General features: G+C 45.1%; 3 protein-coding genes across 11 annotated transcripts; 1 reads left to right on the forward strand and 2 right to left on the reverse strand.

Moving 5' to 3' along the window:
• The first annotated feature begins 2,924 nt into the window (after positions 1-2,924).
• knop1 (lysine-rich nucleolar protein 1) lies at positions 2,925-8,795 on the forward strand. 7 transcript variants are annotated; one of them, XM_042316236.1, is made up of 8 exons: positions 2,925-3,207; positions 3,528-3,608; positions 3,854-3,922; positions 4,186-5,180; positions 5,301-5,678; positions 6,797-6,865; positions 7,825-7,902; positions 8,028-8,795. In XM_042316236.1, exons 4-8 carry the CDS (start codon positions 4,380-4,382, stop codon positions 8,340-8,342), a joined length of 1,641 nt encoding a protein of 546 aa, XP_042172170.1. In that variant the 5' UTR covers positions 2,925-3,207; positions 3,528-3,608; positions 3,854-3,922; positions 4,186-4,379; the 3' UTR covers positions 8,343-8,795. The 7 variants fall into 7 exon arrangements, with proteins under 7 accessions (XP_042172170.1, XP_042172168.1, XP_042172167.1 ...); XM_042316234.1 differs by having other exon boundaries at positions 2,927-3,207; positions 4,186-5,240; XM_042316233.1 differs by having other exon boundaries at positions 2,929-3,207; positions 5,241-5,678.
• A 1,582-nt stretch (positions 8,796-10,377) lies between these two features.
• On the reverse strand, positions 10,378-16,467 carry exosc1 (exosome component 1). Of its 2 annotated transcripts, none has more exons than XM_024439509.2 (8): positions 16,273-16,467; positions 15,316-15,431; positions 14,356-14,430; positions 14,032-14,120; positions 13,160-13,193; positions 12,318-12,368; positions 11,954-12,038; positions 10,378-11,521 (listed from the first exon to the last, which is right to left on the reverse strand). In XM_024439509.2, the coding sequence occupies exons 1-8, from the start codon at positions 16,298-16,300 to the stop codon at positions 11,415-11,417; spliced, it is 585 nt and encodes a 194-aa protein (XP_024295277.2). In that variant the 5' UTR covers positions 16,301-16,467; the 3' UTR covers positions 10,378-11,414. The 2 variants fall into 2 exon arrangements, with proteins under 2 accessions (XP_024295277.2, XP_042172158.1); XM_042316224.1 differs by lacking the exon at positions 16,273-16,467 and adding an exon at positions 15,765-15,869.
• A 465-nt stretch (positions 16,468-16,932) lies between these two features.
• pgam1b (phosphoglycerate mutase 1b) lies at positions 16,933-19,807 on the reverse strand. 2 transcript variants are annotated; one of them, XM_024439521.2, is made up of 4 exons: positions 19,468-19,806; positions 18,579-18,853; positions 18,157-18,337; positions 16,933-17,880 (listed from the first exon to the last, which is right to left on the reverse strand). In XM_024439521.2, exons 1-4 carry the CDS (start codon positions 19,604-19,606, stop codon positions 17,711-17,713), a joined length of 765 nt encoding a protein of 254 aa, XP_024295289.2. In that variant the 5' UTR covers positions 19,607-19,806; the 3' UTR covers positions 16,933-17,710. The 2 variants fall into 2 exon arrangements, with proteins under 2 accessions (XP_024295289.2, XP_042172157.1); XM_042316223.1 differs by lacking the exon at positions 16,933-17,880 and adding an exon at positions 17,887-17,972 and having other exon boundaries at positions 19,468-19,807.
• Positions 19,808-20,008: the final 201 nt, after the last annotated feature.

Consider the following 20,008-nt stretch of genomic DNA (forward strand, 5'->3'; position numbering starts at 1 on the left):
GTAACGGCTAGGCTACAGCACCCTAACGCCCTCTGCTGTTGATTACAGAGTCTCTTTGGGTCACCAACGTAACGGCTAGGCTAGGCTACAGCACCCTAACGCCCTCTGCTGTTGATTACAGAGTCTCTTTGGGTCAGCCAACGTAACGGCTAGGCTACAGCACCTAACGCCCTCTGCTGTTGATTACAGAGTCTCTTTGGGTCAGCCAACGTAACGGCTAGGCTACAGCACCCTAACGCCCTCTGCTGTTGGTACAGAGTCTCTTTGGGTCAGCCAACGTAACGGCTAGGCTACAGCACCCTAACGCCCCTGCTGTTGGTGACAGAGTCTCTTTGGGTCAGCCAACGTAACGGCTAGGCTACAGCACCCTAACGCCCTCTGCTGTTGATTACAGAGTCTCTTTGGGTCAGCCAACGTAACGGCTAGGCTACAGCACCCTAACGCCCTCTGCTGTTGGTGACAGAGTCTCTTTGGGTCAGCCAACGTAACGGCTAGGCTACAGCACCCTAACGCCCTCTGCTGTTGATTACAGAGTCTCTTTGGGTCAGCCAACGTAACGGCTAGGCTACAGCACCCTAACGCCCTCTGCTACAGCACCCTAACGCCCTCTGCTGTTGATTACAGAGTCTCTTTGGGTCAGCCAACGTAACGGCTAGGCTACAGCACCCTAACGCCCTCTGCTGTTGATTACAGAGTCTCTTTGGGTCAGCCAACGTAACGGTAGGCTACAGCACCCTAACGCCCTCTGCTGTTGATTACAGAGTCTCTTTGGGTCAGCCAACGTAACGGCTAGGCTACAGCACCCTAACGCCCTCTGCTGTTGATTACAGAGTCTCTTTGGGTCAGCCAACGTAACGGCTAGGCTACAGCACCCTAACGCCCTCTGCTGTTGATTACAGAGTCTCTTTGGGTCAGCCAACGTAACGGCTAGGCTACAGCACCTCAACGCCCTCTGCTGTTGGTGACAGAGTCTCTTTGGGTCAGCCAACGTAACGGCTAGGCTACAGCACCCCAACGCCCTCTGCTGTTGATTACAGAGTCTCTTTGGGTCAGCCAACGTAATGGCTAGGCTACAGCACCCTAACGCCCTCTGCTGTTGGTGACAGAGTCTCTTTGGGTCAGCCAACGTAACGCCCTCTGCTGTTGATTACAGAGTCTCTTTGGGTCAGCCAGGCTACAGCACCCTAACGCCCTCTGCTGTTGATTACAGAGTCTCTTTGGGTCAGCCAACGTAACGGCTAGGCTACAGCACCCTAACGCCCTCTGCTGTTGATTACAGAGTCTCTTTGGGTCAGCCAACGTAACGGCTAGGCTACAGCACCCTAACGCCCTCTGCTGTTGATTACAGAGTCTCTTTGGGTCAGCCAACGTAACGGCTAGGCTACAGCACCCTAACGCCCTCTGCTGTTGATTACAGAGTCTCTTTGGGTCAGCCAACGTAACGGCTAGGCTACAGCACCCTAACGCCCTCTGCTGTTGATTACAGAGTCTCTTTGGGTCAGCCAACGTAACAGAGCTAGGCTACAGCTACAGCACCCTAACGCCCTCTGCTGTTGATTACAGAGTCTCTTTGGGTCAGCCAACTTTAATGGCTAGGCTACAGCACCCAACGCCCTCTGCTGTTGATTACAGAGTCTCTTTCGACGGCTAGGCTACAGCACCCTAACGCCCTCTGCTGTTGTACAGGTCTCTTTGGGTCAGCCAACGTAACGGCTAGGGGTTCAGCATAACGCCCTCTGCTGTTGATTACAGAGTCTCTTAGAGGTACCTTTTAATGTACAAGGGATACTGGAGTCTCTTTTTTCTTCTTCTTTTTTTCTTTAACCTTTATTTAAAGACAAAGTCAGTGAAGAACAAATATTCAATACAGGGTCAGTACCATATTATAACAGTGGGTTACTGCCTTGTTAGGGGGTTCCATAGCTAGAGGTAAACATTTTAATGTCAGTACCAGTAAAATTATAATGTACAGGGCCCATACCTGCAGTAATCTATCTGAGAATAACAAGGTAGAACAAACACACAGTAAAGACAAAATACGAAGATCATGATAAAGTAGATATGTATATACAGGATCAGTACCATATTATAATGTACAGGGATACTGGATCTATAGAGGTAGATATGTATAGGGGTAAACATACTATATACAGGGTCAGTACCATATTATAATGTACAGGGATACTGGATCTATAGAGGTAGATATGTATAGGGGTAAACATACTATATACAGGGTCAGTACCATATTATAATGTACAGGGATACTGGATCTATAGAGGTAGATATGTATAGTGGTAAACATACTATATACAGGGTCAGTACCATATTATAATGTACAGGGATACTGGATCTATAGAGGTAGATATGTATAGTGGTAAACATACTATATACAGGGTCAGTACCATATTATAATGTACAGGGATACTGGATCTATAGAGGTAGATATGTATAGTGGTAAACATACTATATACAGGGTCAGTACCATATTATAATGTACAGGGATACTGGATCTATAGAGGTAGATATGTATAGGGGTAAACATACTATATACAGGGTCAGTACCATATTATAATATACAGGGATACTGGATCTATAGAGGTAGATATGTATAGGGGTAAACATACTATATACAGGGTCAGTACCATATTATAATATACAGGGATACTGGATCTATAGAGGTAGATATGTATAGGGGTAATGTGACTAGGTGTCTGGATATATGACCAACAGAACAGCAACAGTGTATATGATGATTTTATATGAGTCGGTGTGCGTGTGTGTAGAGTCAGTATAAATGTATGTTGTGTGTGATCAAATTATGGAGTGAGTGTTTGCCCACACTGCATAGCCGCATCCCACATGGGAACTCCGGTCAAAAGTAGTGGAGCAATAAGCACATGGGCTTTTCAGAGCTCTGCAGCTTGATTGGATATGTTTTGTTGTTCTGCACGTTTTTGAGAGAGAGAACCACACACACACACACACACACACACACACAGCATATGAGAGAGCGAAAAAGATAAAGACAAATACGAGGTGTAAAGAAGGGAGAGAATCAGGAGATAGGAGAGGAACAGAAGGAGCGTGCCGTTGAGCTTTGTTGCTATAGACACACGAGGACGATTCCTAGAAGAGAATCTGACAGTATTTCCGGGTCAAGGAGCAGTGCAGCACTGGTGTACACACGTTTCTACGTGAGTCTTAAAAGTAAGTCAACTTTAATGCCTTTATTTGTAAATATGAAATGATGAAGCGTTCAGGTAGTCTTCCAGCGAATTGCTGTGTTGACCCGTTGCAAAGTGTTTTATCACCGGTGACGGGTTATTTGGCCAGCTAACATGGCAAGCTAGCTAACCCTAACACCCCGTGCACACATTCAATCGATGCAGCTTGCTAGCATAACTTGACTTACACTGATCAAGCTGTTTTGTAAACTACATCATAACCAAGGCAAATGGACTGGTAAATGTTTATTGTTTTGTATAACGTACCTGCGTTAACTGGACTGGATGTGTTTGATTCTGCAGACGGCTTTTCATGACGAAGTGGTTTTCGTGTCCGAGAAGACAGGAAGATACAACACCGTGGAAACGGTCTTTATTGATCAGGTAGCTAACGTTAGATGAGATCACCACAAAATAAATCACTATCAATTTATCAAATCACATAAACAACAATCATTATCAATTGATCACCAGTCAGTGTATGTGAATCACTGATTTTAAGACCCCTTCCTCCACGTGCTGGGATTGGCTGCCAATTTGGATAGACAACCTATGAAACATAGTACTTTAGCCAACATCTACTGTAAAAGTTTACTGTTAGTTTTTAATCCAGGCTTTATCCCCTGTAGGCTCAACGTCTGGCCCTACAGAGGGAGATAGACAAGGAGTCCCAGTCCACGGTTTCAGTCAGATCACTGGTTTGTATCTGGTTCTGTGTTGCTCTCCAACATGACACTGACTGCATCCCAAATGCCACCATATCCCCTATTTAGTGCACCACCTTTGAACCAGGACACATTGGGTCAGAAGAAGTGCACTATATAGAAAATAGGGTTTCATTTAGGACACACACTGTCAATATCGTGTCCATTTTAAACCTAAAATGCATTCTCTACAATGTCCTTGGAAGTGACTGCTTCTTTCAAACAGATCCATATTGTGGGATGTTTATTTTTCTCAGATGGTCCAAGCCGACACAGGCAACAGGAACGTTACCATGAAGAAGACGAACAAGAAGAGGGGGAAGGACACCCATGCTGAGGATGAGATCTCAGAAAACACTTCCATAAACCAGGGGAATAGCGAAGGAGTGAAGAAGAAAAAGAAGACGAAAGTAGAGACTCTGGTAGAAGAGCAGGTGTCATCCAATGGGGAATGGGGGAATACGGAAGGAGAGCAGGTGTTATCCAATGGGGAATGGGGGAATACGGAAGGAGAGCAGGTGTCATCCAATGGGGAATGGGGGAATACGGAAGGAGAGCAGGTGTTATCCAATGGGGAATGGGGGAATACGGAAGGGAGCAGGTGTTATCCAATGGGGAATGGGGGAATACGGAAGGAGAGCAGGTGTTATCCAATGGGGAATGGGGGAATACGGAAGGAGAGCAGGTGTCATCCAATGGGGAATGGGGGAATACGGAAGGAGAGCAGGTGAAACAGAAAGGAAAGAAGAAGAAGAAGTTGTCGTCTGAGACTGACACCAACGGTGAGGAAGTCATGACTAATGGAAATGACGGAGGAGGGTGCGGCCAGGAGAAGAAGAAGCAGAAAGGTGTTAACACTGTTAAAACGGAGCTACAGACAGAACACAGTGGATTAAAGGATGAGAAAGGAGTAGTGGAAAATGGGCAGAAGCTGAAAAAGAAGAAGCTGTCTCAGGCAGAAGAGACAGAGATCAGTGTTGTCAAGGAAGAGGAAGGAGAGGTGATAGAAATAAAGAAAGGCAAGAAAAAGAAGGGAAAAACAGAGGAAGGAAAGAAAGTGAAAAAGATCCCTAAAGCTGCTGAACCAACTGAGGAGAGTCAGGAGGAGGAAGAGGGGGAGATGAAGAAGAAAAAGAAGGGTAAGAAGAGAGCAGTCGCTGAGAAAGGAGAGACTAAAGAGAAAGAGTGCGGAGAGGCAGAGGAAGAAGTGGTAGTAAAGAAGAAGGGAGCTGAGGCTACAGCAGCAGTACAGGAGGAGGAACAGAATAACACCAAAAAGAAGAAGGGAGCTGAGGCTACAGCAGCAGTACAGGAGGAGGAACAGAATAACACCAAAAAGAAGAAGGGAGCTGAGGCTACAGCAGCAGTACAGCAGGAGGAACAGAATAACACCAAAAAGAAGAAGAATAAACCCAAGTCCTCCAGCAGCGCTGCAGACACCACCATGGACACGGAGAGAAAGGAGGTGGGCAAGAAGAAGAAGAGAAAGGCCTCTGCACTAACAGAGGAGGAGGAGGATGTGTTGGTGGTGGACAAGCGGAAGCCCAAACATATGAAAAGGGTGGATATGACAGGAGTAGTGGAACAGGTGGAGGACGGAGAGAGCGAGGGAAGGAAAAAGAAGGTGAAGAAGAGCTCTGAGGTAGAGACAGAAATGGAGGACAGCACCCCTCACCAGAAAGGGAAGAAGGTTATGACGAAGGGGAAAAAGAAAATAAAGGTGGAGAGCTGCGACCCTGAATACCAGGAGGTGAGTTAAAGGTGTTAAGGGTCAGAGGTGAAGAGGTTATCAAATCATGGGTCTCCTTCAGCAGGGTACACCGTTGTGGAACGTTCAGATAGACATATATGATGTAGAACAAACATGTCTCTCTGACATGTAGAATGAGGAATCATGTCGGCTCCATTCCTGACATTTCTATCTGAAATGGTCAACAATGTTTGCCTCTGGAAGGTGGCCCTGATTCTAGAGCCATTTGAAAGGTCCTTGTTGAAAGTATTGTAAAAACCAATGCTCTGACCCGCACCCAGAATGCTGGAGGTGCCGACTAACAGAATAGTTAACTGTTAAATGAATATATGCTCTGACCCGCACCCAGAATGCTGGAGGTGCCGACTAACAGAATAGTTAACTGTTAAATGAATATATGCTCTGACCCGCACCCAGAATGCTGGAGGTGCCGACTAACAGAATAGTTAACTGTTAAATGAATATATGCTCTGACCCGCACCCAGAATGCTGGAGGTGCCGACTAACAGAATAGTTAACTGTTAAATGAATATATGCTCTGACCCCACCCAGAATGCTGGAGGTGCCGACTAACAGAATAGTTAACTGTTAAATGAATATATGCTCTGACCCGCACCCAGAATGCTGGAGGTGCCGACTAACAGAATAGTTAACTGTTAAATGAATATATGCTCTGACCCGCACCCAGAATGCTGGAGGTGCCGACTAACAGAATAGTTAACTGTTAAATGAATATATGCTCTGACCCGCACCCAGAATGCTGGAGGTGCCGACTAACAGAATAGTTAACTGTTAAATGAATATATGCTCTGACCCGCACCCAGAATGCTGGAGGTGCCGACTAACAGAATAGTTAACTGTTAAATGAATATATGCTCTGACCCGCACCCAGAATGCTGGAGGTGCCGACTAACAGAATAGTTAACTGTTAAATGAATATATGCTCTGACCCGCACCCAGAATGCTGGAGGTGCCGACTAACAGAATAGTTAACTGTTAAATGAATATATGGATAAAAGTGTTGACTTTCTTACTTAATTGTTTCTACTTAAAGGTATTAAAACGCTGACAGTATCAGTCTGTAGTTGTCTGATATGTTGTTTTGCTCCAAACCCCAGAGGGACCAGACAGATGTGGTTTTCCTGTCAGAGACCAGGGGAAACGCCTTCGAGATCAATATTGATCAGGTAGATCGCTAACGACCCATTAGATCTATTTGGTTCCTGTGAATCCCACTTGCCAGTCAGTCCACCAATCCAACTCTGTCACTGTGAGAAAGAGAAATGTAATTTCTTCCTGGTCTGAATTAAACATTGTATATTGATTATGTAACTATTTATGAATAAATTATGAATGCATTATATTATGCAAATGCTTATTAGTGAATGCTGTTGTTTGACTGTAACATTGTGTTTAATCAATGACATGTTGGACACACACCAACCAATATAAATGCTCTATACTGATTAAGTAATACCCTCTGACTGTAATAATATACATGGCGCTAGAAGCATCCGAGGACGTTAAGCTGGACTGTGTGTGGCGCTGGCTCCAGAGTAGTGCCTGGTCTGTGTCAGGGATACTCCCAAATGATTGCAAAGTGATTCTGCTGTTTTTCCAATAATCTGATCTTTTGCCAAAAAATCAAATGGGCAGCCATTGAAGCACATGTGGATTGAGTATTTTTATTTTTTAGACTAGGAGTACAGTAAATAGAATCACCAACCACATGTTATAGACTATAGAGTATATGTTGTGTACTATATAACATGGACTATAGAGTGTATGTTGTGTACTATATAACATGGAGTATATGTTGTGTACTATATAACATGGACTATAGAGTATATGTTGTGTACTATATAACATGGAGTATATGTTGTGTACTGTATAACATGGACTATAGAGTATATGTTGTGTATTGTATAACATGGACTATAGAGTATATGTTGTGTATTGTATAACATGGACTATAGAGTATATGTTGTGTATTGTATAACATGGACTATAGAGTATATGTTGTGTATTGTATAACATGGACTATAGAGTATATGTTGTGTATATTATAACATGGACTATAGAGTATATGTTGTGTACTATATAACATGGCCTTCATATAAAACGATGGTCCTATTATATTCCATAGGGGAGACGCCTGGCCCTGCAGAATGAGATCGACCAGAAGTCCAATCCAGTCCAACTCAAAGCAGCACCGGTACCATCGGTCAGTACTCTTATGTCAGGATACCAAGGTGTATCCCAAATTTGGGGTCACATACCAACTCTTCTCTGAAACAAATCATTATGTCGAATATAAATATTACAAACCGTGTTCTTCTTCCCTTCCAGGGTTTGGGCCAGTGGGGCACTGCCCAGTTTGACAGTTCCGACCAACATAGTAAGTTCCTGCGGTTGATGGGCGGCTTAAAGAAGAGCGGGCAGCCAATAGCAGCGAGCGGTGCGACGGGAGGGCGGGCCAACATGGCGCTGACTAAAGACGGACAGCAGAGCTTGCAGCAAGGCCTACTGGGGGAGTTTGAGCGCGCTCAGTCGCGCCGCATGGACTTCACGGGAAGGGGGGCGGGACTTGGGTTCTCGGCGCCGTCCAATAAGAAGTTCTCGATTGACATCAACACAACCCGATCGGTGCGCTTCGATGACTGAGTCGGGACGGACCCTTGAGTGTGTGTCTAGCATCCAAAATGGATTTGGATGAGTGTGTGTGTGTACCTTTTCTCTTGCAGGGTCTTGGGAGTGTCTGTCGGTGAATGTGGTGTGTATGAATGTATATACGGTACCAGTCAGTAGTTTGGACACACTTACTCATTACAGGGTTTTTCTTTATTTTTACTGTTTTCTACATTGTAGAATAATAGTGAAGACATCAAAACTATGAAATAACACATGGAATTATGTACTAACCAAAAAAGTGTTAAACAAATAAAAATATATTTTATATGAGATTCTTCAAAGTAGCCACCCTTTGCCTTGATGACAGCTTTGCACACTCTTGGCAAATATATTTTAAGTTGATATTTTGACTTTTTTTGGTTACTACATGATTCCATATGTGTTATTTCATAGTTTTGATGTCTTCACTATCATTCTACAATGTAGGAAACAGTCAAAATAAAGAAAGATCCTGAAATGAGGTGTGTCCAAACTTGACTGGTAACAAACATATAAATGCAACAATTTTGATGATTTTAATGAGTTACAGTTATAAATAAATCCATTAGGCCCTAATCTATAGATCTCACATGACTGGGCAGGGTGCAGCCATGGATGGGCCTGTGAGGGCATAGGCCCACCCACTGGGGAGCCAGGTCCAGCCAATCAGAAAAGGCTTTTCCCCACAGACAGAAACTCAGTTTTATCAGCTGTCGGGGTGGATGGTCTCAGACGATCCCGCAGGTGAAGAAGACTGAACGTTGAGGTCCTGGGCTGGCTTGGTCACACGAGGTCTGTGGTTGTGAGGCCGTTTGGACGTGCTGCCAAATTTCCGAAAATGACATTGGAGGCGGCTTATGGTAGAGAAATGAACATTCAAATCTTTGGCAACAGCTCTGGTGGACATTCCTGCAGTCAGGATGCCAATTGCACACGCCCTCAGAACTTCATCTGTGGCATTGTGTTGTGACAAACCCGCACGTTTTAGTGGCCTTTTGTCCCCAGCACAAGGTGCACCTGTGTAATGATCATGCGGTTTAATCCGCTTCTTGATATGCCACACCTGTCAGGTGGATGGATTATCTTGGCAGAGGAGAAACGCTCACTAACAGGGATGTAAACGTATGTGTGCACAATGAGAGAAATAACATGTGTATATGGAACATTTCTGGGATCTTTTATTTCAGCTCATGAAACATGGGACCAACACATTCATATTTTTATTCAGTGTATAGGAGTACTGTGTGACATAAAGCTGCTGACATTGAACTGAAAGCTGCACCTATCCACCTGTGGTATCAATGAGAGCAGAGCTGTGTGTGTTTCTGCCTTCTGACTGGTCCAAGTATGTGATGCTTCCTGGCTGTATGATATGAGAAGGTTGTTAGCGTCCTGAATGGACCCTACATAGTGCACTACTTTTGACCAGCAGCCTATGGGCCCTGTAGTGCACTACTTTTGACCAGCAGCCTATGCGCCCTGTAGTGCACTACTCTTGACCAGCAGCCCTGTAGTGCACTACTCTTGACCAGCGGCCCTGTAGTGCACTACTCTTGACCAGCGGCCCTGTAGTGCACTACTCTTGACCAGCGGCCCTGTAGTGCACTACTCTTGACCAGCGGCCCTGTAGTGCACTACTCTTGACCAGCGGCCCTGTAGTGCACTACTCTTGACCAGCGGCCCTGTAGTGCACTACTCTTGACCAGCGGCCCTGTAGTGCACTACTCTTGACCAGCGGCCCTGTAGTGCACTACTCTTGACCAGCGGCCCTGTAGTGCACTATATAGGTAATAGTCTAGTACGGTCAACTAATGCCTTAACTGAACATGACATGATAAAAACTGGCAGTTGATAAGCTGTCAATTAGACACATTTAAACAGCATAGGATTGTTTACACACAGTCAACAAGTGGACATGATGAATGATGGTCAGTTGGGGCTCTCTTATATGAAGGATTTCATTTAAAAAAAAGACATCTTTAAAATGAACCTTTCTGATAACAGGTAAATAAGTAACATTGGAACAGGGTGAGTAGTTCATACATGATACACTTTATTTGACTCTGCCTCTGCTGACAAGTACAGGAAGAAATGAGAGAGACGAAGAAACAAGTGGTATTGTTTAGAAACGACAGAAGAAACAACTCGGAGAGAACCAACTAGACGTCTCCGTTTCTCTGACTTGGTGCAGAAAGGTCCACGTGGTCGTATGAGTCCAACGGTGCCGCCACAAAACGACACTTTCAATTCCAGCTCTTCGCTTCAACATCCCCAACTGTTAGCCGTCTTAAGGCCCAATCCCAAATCAAGCCCTACTCACTAGCATGTAGGGTATAAGGGTCGATTTGGAATTGGGCCTGTCTGTACTGGTGACTGTCACCCCAGGGCTGTGGTCTGATTCTATAACCCCCCCCCAAAGTGTGCACTCATTCACTACCCCTCATGGATTTGAAAGGACTGGTGGAGGAGAGATGCTAGTAAATCCATGGGGGATACATGAGAGCACAGTTCAGGGAGAAGGGTATGGGATCAGAAGGTGACCCCAGATCAGTGTTATTTATTTCTGCTTCTAAAGGGCTAGATGGGGTGCACGCTTTTGTTCCAACCCAGCACTAACAAGACTGATTCAGCCAATCAAGGCCCTCAGTTGAATCAGGTGTCCTAGTGCTGGGCTGGAACAAAATCCTGCACCTCTACTGTAGCCCTCCAGAACCAGGAGGAGAAAAAGGCTGCCTTGCTGTAGGTTGTAGAGGGAGGAATCTACTGTTGAGGTATCCCCCCTGAACATAAGGTTCTGTGTGTGTGAGTGTGTTGAGGTATCTCTGAACACAAGGCTCTGTGTGTGTGTGTGTGTGTGTGTCAAGTCAATGACCCGTGTACTCATGTCCAAGCATCTACATGACCTCTAAAGTATTTGGTCCTTTGTACTCACAATGTATCGTTCACAATCCAAGTGTGAGTGTGTTTGTCTCTATCAGAGATAGGGAAGCTGTGTGTTCCTTGAGGAAGGGAAAGGGGTCCCTGCCGGGGGGGCTGGAGGGGTGCACGCCGCCCACTGGTCCCTGCTCAGGCCTGCAGGTACTCAGGTTGCACCCTGGCCACCTTGCGAAACTCTTTGGCGTGCGTCCGTGGGCACTGCATCTCACACCAGCTGATAGGCACCATCTGGGCTCCTGAGAGGAGGGAAACAGAAATATACTACTGATAGGCACCATCTGGGCTCCTGAGAGGAGGGAAACAGAAATATACTACTGATAGACACCATCTGGGCTCCTGAGAGGAGGGAAACAGAAATATACTACTGATAGGCACCATCTGGGCTCCTGAGAGGAGGGAAACAGAAATATACTACTGATAGACACCATCTGGGCTCCTGAAATATACTACTGATAGGCACCATCTGGGCTCCTGAGAGGAGGGAAACAGAAATATACTACTGATAGGCACCATCTGGGCTCCTGAGAGGAGGGAAACAGAAATATACTACTTGACAAAAGTGTCAGTTGGTTTCAGTTAACCAAGGCTTGTGTTAAGCAGGGTAACCTAGGGTTAAGGACAGCCCTGGGCTAAGAACAGCAGTGTTGTTGTCATGTGACCAGTCTCACCTGCTTCACTGTGGGCTACCACCACCCCCAGCTCGTTCTCTGCTGTGGTCAACAGGTAGTTGGACTGGACGTCTCCCAGGGAGATCTGGGGGTCAGGAGGTTAAAGGGCAACACTTGGAAAGGCACAGAATCAGTCATCTTGATCACATAATGAGTAGTTATTTGGGATGCAAGGTGATTCATAGATCAGTGGTTTTGTGCGTGTCTGGCTGATCTCGAACATTCACAATTTAACATTTAAGCAATATGGTGAAAGCTACACTGCACTAAGGGAATAGAACGAGCCCAATATCAGTCACTGGTTGACTGTCCCTGTGTTACTACCTAGTTACTGAACTGGAAAGACTGTCAAATGGAAGGATACGACTTTAGCCAGGACGATGTCTCCAGGACGGAAGCTTTTATACGTCTCCACCTGCAACAGAGGTCAAAGGTTATAGTGGTTCCCAGTCTATTACAATTAAAAAATGAGCTAAGACGGTATGACGCCATGACATACAGTAACAGACGGTATGACGTCATGATAAACAGTAACAGACGGTATGACGCCATGACATACAGTAACAGACGGTATGACGCCATGACATACAGTAACAGACGGTATGACGTCATGAGCAACAGACGGTATGACGTCATGACAAACAGTAACAGACGATATGACGTCATGATAAACAGTAAGACGGTATGACGTCATGACAAACAGTAAGACGGTATGACGTCATGACAAACAGCAACAGACGGTATGACGTCATGATAAACAGTAAGACGGTATGACGTCATGACTAACAGCAACAGACGATATGACGTCATGACTAACAGCAACAGACGATATGACATCATGACAAACAGTAGGTATGACGTCATGACTAACAGCAACAGACGGTATGACGTCATGACTAACAGTAGGTATGACGTCATGACTAACAGTAACAGACGGTATGACGTCATGACTAACAGTAGGTATGACGTCATGACTAACAGTAACAGACGGTATGACGTCATGACTAACAGTAGGTATGACGTCATGACTAACAGCAACAGACGATTTGACGTCATGACTAACAGTAACAGACGGTATGACGTCATGACAAACAGCAACAGACGGTATGACATCATGATTAACAGTAACAGAAGGGTCTATATGATACCAAACATGATATTTGGTGGTCAAACAGTGGGGAACTTTAGATTGATTCAAAAACATACCCTGTCTTTTTCTGTTGCTCGTACATCTTCTTTCCTGTGTATATTAGTGTAGTAAACAGTAGATTAGTTTTGATCAGATTTGAAGGTTATGGCATCCTGTTCTCTATATAGTTTTTTCTACTTTGTTATTGACTTGTTAATTGTTTACTCCATGTGTAACTACTCTGTGTTGTTGTCTGTTCACACTGCTATGCTTTATCTTGGCCAGGTCGCAGTTGTAAATGAGAACTTGTTCTCAACTAGCCGACCTGGTTAAATAAAGGTGAAATAAAAAATAAATAGTCCCAAATGGCACCCTGTTCCCTATATAGTCCCAAATGGCACCCTGTTCCCTATATAATCCCAAATGGCACCCTATTCCCTATATAGTCCCAAATGGCACCCTATTCCCTATATAGTCCCAAATGGCACCCTGTTCCCTATATAATCCCAAATGGCACCCTGTTCCTATATATAGTCCCAAATGGCACCCTATTCCCTATATAGTCCCAAATGGCACCCTATTCCCTATATAATCCCAAATGGCACCCTATTCCCTATATAGTCCCAAATGGCACCCTGTTCCCTATATAATCCCAAATGGCACCCTATTCCCTATATAGTCCCAAATGGCACCCTATTCCCTATATAATCCCAAATGGCACCCTGTTCCCTATATAATCCCAAATGGCACCCTGTTCCCTATATAATCCCAAAATGGCACCCTATTCCCTATATATAGTCCCAAATGGTATCCTATGTAGTGTACTACTTGTGACCAGAGCCCATAGGTTGCCATCTGGACCCCAGACAAAAGTAGTGCACTGAATAGGGACTAGAGTGGCATTTGGGACACTCCATGAGAATAACAGTAAAAAAACAATCCCTGTTACCTGATGGTTCCTCTAAAACGGTCCTTCAGTGGTGTGGAACCAACGTAGAGGATGTGGACCTTGGCAAACCTGGGGTTGATACTGGTCACCTGGACAGGAAGGGAGACCGATCAGGGCGGTTATCAATGAGGTTAAACACACACACACCTATTGTTGAGAGCTTGGATCAGTGACAAGAGCACCTCATCTATCAAGCCTCAAAAGTATTCTGTCCGGTTTAATCCAGGTGATGTGCACAGCGTTTTAGCACTATGTGGGTCTACAACAACTACCAGGGTGTACAAGAAGTTGACACGCGCACGTCAAGAGCTCTCCAAACCTCACCTTACAGGTCACTATGGCTCCTACATCTGGTAGTAGCTGAGCCTCGGTTTCTCTCACCACCGAGATGACTGGTAGCTGCAGACACACACACACACACACACACACACACACACGACTGAAGTGTCAATGTAAAGACAAGGAAGGATTAAGGTGTGAACATGGTACATTTCGTTCCCACAACACTGCATAATTCCTCAGGGGTTCCAAGTGAACAAACCTGGAGTGGTTTCTCTACTTCCAGGAATGTTACACAATAAATAACCATTGACATGAGTCCCACACCCAAACCCAGCCCCAACTGCTTTCCCCCATGCCAATAAACCAGCCACTCCCCTCTAATCCCCTCCTCTTCCTTTCACCTCCTCTCATCGTCCCTCCCCGTCACACTTCTGATCACACCTCATAAATCACATTTCATTTCAAAGCAGACACTCTTATCCAGAGCAATTTCCAGTCAGTTTTTTCCAACTAAGGTAGGTGATCCCGTGCAGCTCAGTTGGTAGAGCATGGTGCTTGGAACGCCTGGGTTGTGGGTTTGATTCCCACGAGGGACCAATATCAAAACGGATGCACTCAAGTCGCTCTGGAGAAGTGTGCTAAAATTAGTCAAATTATTTAAAAAATGTAAGACAACCACATATCACAGTCACAAGAAGTAAAACCCCTCAATAAAGCAAATATAATCAGCACTAGACAGAAAAGACAAGTGTTGTTAGTGCTTAAAAGACCAGCGCAACAGGGGTGTGTTCATTAATGGCAGACTGTAGCAAAATGTTTGGCTGTTTAGTGTTTACTCTACGAAACAAACGGAATGGGGAGGAAACTACCTGAATTTGTCCAATAGAAACTTGTTTTTTTTATGCAAAAGGTTTTTTAAGTAAATATTTAGCAAGAGACCAAATGTTTTGTGTTCTGTGACTAATGAATACACCCTGGTACACCCTGCTGTCCCAGTCTCACCTCCTCTCCTTCGTTCTTCCTGAGTACGTAGCCTGCTAGCGAGGAGTAGATGTAGCCGTGTCGTAGGTACACCCCAGTACCGGGCATACAGTCTTCTGTGCTGCATAGCCTATCACCTGCACACACACCACACAGGGAGAGAGAGATGTATACACACACAGGGAGAGAAACATTTGTACTTTTTGCAGATATCCAGAGACTTACAGTCGCTGCTTTCAACTAAGGTAGGTAAGACAACCACTATCATTACAAGTAAAGACAGACATGTTTTGTGTAAACAGAGTCCTGCTGATCTATCACATTTCCAATAGTAGAATATAAGTCTGACAAAAACCATCAGAATCGCTAAATCACTCAAGAGTTTCTCGTCCCAGTTCCTGACAGACATATGCGTAAATCAAACGACAATCAAAATAAATCACTGCCCTTATAGTTGACATTTCACTGACATTTAGTCGACATGAGAAGTCCCCGGGGTTAATTCAACATTTGCACGTAGAGTCGATCAAAACAAGAGATGGAACGCTTGGAATTAGTGGGCTCCGCGTTCGCTCCTCCCCGAGGCGGTGGGCAGGGCACTTAAAAAAATGTCATGTCTTCTAGGTACTTTTCAAGCCCAACATCGCTAGCTAGACCCCACAAGCTCGTAATTTAGCAAACGATGTACCAAGTGACTATGCATTGCGTTTGTATTTCACATAATGTGGAATAAATACACTAGGTTAGGTCACGCTAGTTAGCTAGAAAACAGTAAAATAGACTGAGTTAGTTAGCTACCTAGCTAGGCTAGAACGTAAACGAGCATGTGGTGGCACAGCACGCATTTCCCGTGCTAGAAAGCTATAAATATCAATATAACCTTAAAAAACACATTGCCTAACGTATTTGTCTAATGGTCTCAAATGTGAAAAGAATGCCATTATCAACTCATTTAAAAGTTTGTAATGTCAGACTCACCTGGAACACACAGCTTCATGGGCGACATGTTTCAAGAAGAGCAGAACGCAAGCCGATTGGATGTGACCTGGAGCTCAAGTCTTTGACGGAAAGGTTGGTCCGCCATCTTTGTTGTGGTTTTCCGGATGAAGTCAGTGTCCTGGTACTGAGTGCATCAAGTCTAAAGCGATCTTCTCTCCGTTCCTTCACCTACACTCATTAGAACTCTCATTTAAGATGAGTGCAGACAGGGAATAAAGAACAAGAGATGTATCCAGTTCATCAATGGAAATGTTTTTGTTTTAGAGCAAATTAGAAAATAGTGCAGCCAGACATGTCAGACAGAAACGAACAGGCAAGAGGAGAGAACAGCTGCAGGGGCTCACGTTTGTTGTAATTTCTCCAGAGCTTGACTTCTGCAGGAGCTGAGTACCAGCACCTACATTTTTCTACTGCCTGAGCTCCTGTTCATCTTATAGAATATTAGCACAAAAGTATTGTGGAGCTCCTGCAACTAAATATAAACAGTACCAGCACCCAAAATGAGTACTGGCACCTATATCAGTCCAAGTCCAGCACTAAATTGCAGCATACATGTAATCAGCTCAACTCTGCCAAGTCAAGAAATATGCAGCTTGTGAAACAGACAAGGGACACAGTCATTTGACAGCTCATAAATAATAAGATGAATCTGTATTTATTCCACACAGAACACTAAGCACAGGTCAACAACATGGAATTAGAATGATTGGAAGGGGTATAGAACCTCTCCTGAATGAGGATGCCCATTCTACCCATTCTAATCCTATGGTCAGCAGTACAGTACAGAACAAGTCCGCCTGCCCCTTTTAACAATAACCACCAGAACCATGATAACATACTGTTGCCGTAGAGATGCAACAATAACAATGAGATTCAATGTTTCCTTTTTCAAACGTGCCCGTCAATGTTTACATACATGTTCACTCAGTGCAAAACTACATGGCAGTAGAAAGCACACTATCATTTTACACATTTAGATAAATACTATATATGATGGTCCTGATTCTGTGTTTTTGGATACTGTAAATACTCTATTAGCTGGTCCCTATCCTGTGTGTTTTTGGATACTGTAAATACCCTATTAGCTGGTCCCTATCCTATGTGTTTTTGGTCAACTCAAACAATCTTGATCAACTCATATTATGATGATCCATACAATCCAGTATTACTGATTCCTATTGGCTGTGTAATACTGACATCTCAATGTGCAGGAAAACAAAGACCTATCAAATCCACCTATAGTGTAATGTGATGTGTGTGTTTGTGTGTGTGTGTTTGAAGTGTATGTGTGTGTTATATACACATATCTGTCTATGTGTAAACATGATAATGTAATGTCACACTGTGTGAGTGATTATTATCATTATAACGTGTCCTAGCCGCACCGACGCCTCCTGACCACGCGGGGGCGCTGTGTCTATTTCTTGGCCTTGCCCTGGGCAGCCACAGCCTCCATGGCCTTCTTCACTGTCTCCTCGTCTCCCAGGAACTGCATGGGCCCTACAGGCTTCAGGTTCTTGTCCAGTTCATACAGGATGGGGATCCCTGTAGGCAGGTTGAGCTCCATGATGGCCTCCTCTGACATACCTGGAAGTCAACAACAATAACAACAACAATCAGTAACATATACAACTAAACACTGGGAAGGTTCAACTCCATGATGGCCTCCTCTGACATACCTTGAGGTAAATAACAAGAACAAGTCAACAATAACAATCAGAAAAACAACAATATCAGTAACATACCATTACTCTGGCATGACCACTGGAACATGAGTAAGCGTTGAGATGTAGGGAGGTTCTTTCTCCCTCTCTCTCTCCCTTCCTCTATCCATCCCCACCCCACTGCCCCTTAGTGACCTACCCTCCAGGTGCTTGACAATGCCTCTGAGACTGTTGCCGTGGGCGGCGATGAGAACCCTCTTCCCGTCCTTGATTTGGGGCACGATTTCATCGTTCCAGAAGGGCAGCGCCCTGGCAATAGTGTCCTTCAGGCTCTCACAGGACGGCAGCTGATCCCCCGTCAGGTCGCCATAGCGACGGTCCTGCAGGAAAGAGAATGTTAGTGCTGCAAAGTCAAACCCTGTTAGCCCAAGTCTGTATGGCTGACACCATGATGTCTAATCACAGAATATGAGTTCAGTGATGTTGTAGATGTGTGTATGCCTCTATGTGCATTCTTCTGTGTGCATGCTTCTGTGTGTGTACCTCTGTGTGCGTACGTGCGTGCCTGTCTGTCTGTATCCGTATCCCTTGTGTGTGTATGTGTGTCCGCATCCCTCTCACCTGGCTTATGTTGTTGTAGAAGTTGTGCTCCTCCTCCATGGGAGGAGGCGGGGTGTCATAGCTCCTCCTCCAGATCTTAACCTGGGCCTCGCCGTGCTTCTCCGCTGTCTCTGCCTTGTTGAGCCCCGTCAGGCCTCCGTAGTGGCGCTCGTTGAGGCGCCAGGTGCGGTGGACAGGAAGCCACATCTGGTCGATCCCGTCCAGGACCAACCACAGAGTCCGGATGGCTCTCTTCAGGACTGAGGTGTAGCACACATCAAACTCATAGCCAGCATCTGAGGAGGAGAGAGAGAGAGAGTAGGGCTTAGAGAGAGTGTGTGTGTGTGTGTGTTGGGGGTGGGGGGGGTTCTTTACTTGTGGGTACATCTTAAGTCTGAAGTGGTTTCCTCGTCTCCTTTCCTTCATCTGCACAGAGGTGAAAGAATTACAGGTTACAGTAAATAGCTGGTAGGCATCCACCACCACCATATTACTTATGCAGGTGAAGGAAAGGAGACAAGGAGAGGAGTCCACTTCAGACTATTGAGATGCACCCTTATTTCTTATTTTGGGGGCGAGTTGCTTTAGGCTATCCAGGCTAGGCTATAATGCTAGGCTATAAGCCAAACACAACCTCAATTTGACCAGCTACACTACAGAGAACAGACATGCTTTCAGGTTGTAGGGGCTGATAACAGTTCACATTATGCCACCGTCCTTCAAGTGATGGTTTAGATAATGCCGCAGTGACACAACTACCTGTTTCCTCAAGCCGCGCCTTGCGTAACGGGAATAGCCTGCCCTACGATCTGTCAGCAAAACTCTCTATGGCCCTCCATGCCCCGTGTTAATCCTACGAGAGAACGAAAGAGAGATACATTATACTGTGTAACATTATAGACCGGGTCACCTTTTAGCGCCTGTCCTCCTCTCTTCGCCTCCTGCTCCCCGGTTTCACTGAGGTCCGCGTCGAACCATCCGCAGAAGCGGTTCTCCTGGTTCCAGCAGCTCTCTCCATGACGGATCAGAACCAACTTGTACGCAGCCATCTCGAATCCGTGACGTTTGAATCGACCTCCGCTGTATTTTCGGGAATTTAAGAGCAACAATCTTGTTGTCAAATGCGGAGAAAATCCCCGCAGTAGTGTCGTGGCTGATATGAAATGAGGATTCGGTTCGAGAGGTTACCTAGGCTGGCTGTTCTGTTGTGAACTTGAAAGCTCCTTCTGAATAATGCCGACAGACTTCCTGCCGCGCTAGACCAATCAGAAACCCTCTCGTGTGCGGTGCGGAGGAAGCGAACGCGCAGTGGAGCACGTCAGCCAGTGATGTTCAGTGGATAGAAAGCACAGTAGCCTAGGCGACCATCGTATCACAGTGATGAAATTTTAGGCCTATGTTTGGTGTATTCGTAGTATTGAGATACTTTATGGGTAACCTATTATTGTATT

Source organism: Oncorhynchus tshawytscha, unplaced genomic scaffold, assembly GCF_018296145.1.
Source record: "Oncorhynchus tshawytscha isolate Ot180627B unplaced genomic scaffold, Otsh_v2.0 Un_contig_2871_pilon_pilon, whole genome shotgun sequence".
NCBI classification, from domain to species: Eukaryota; Metazoa; Chordata; class Actinopteri; order Salmoniformes; family Salmonidae; genus Oncorhynchus; species Oncorhynchus tshawytscha.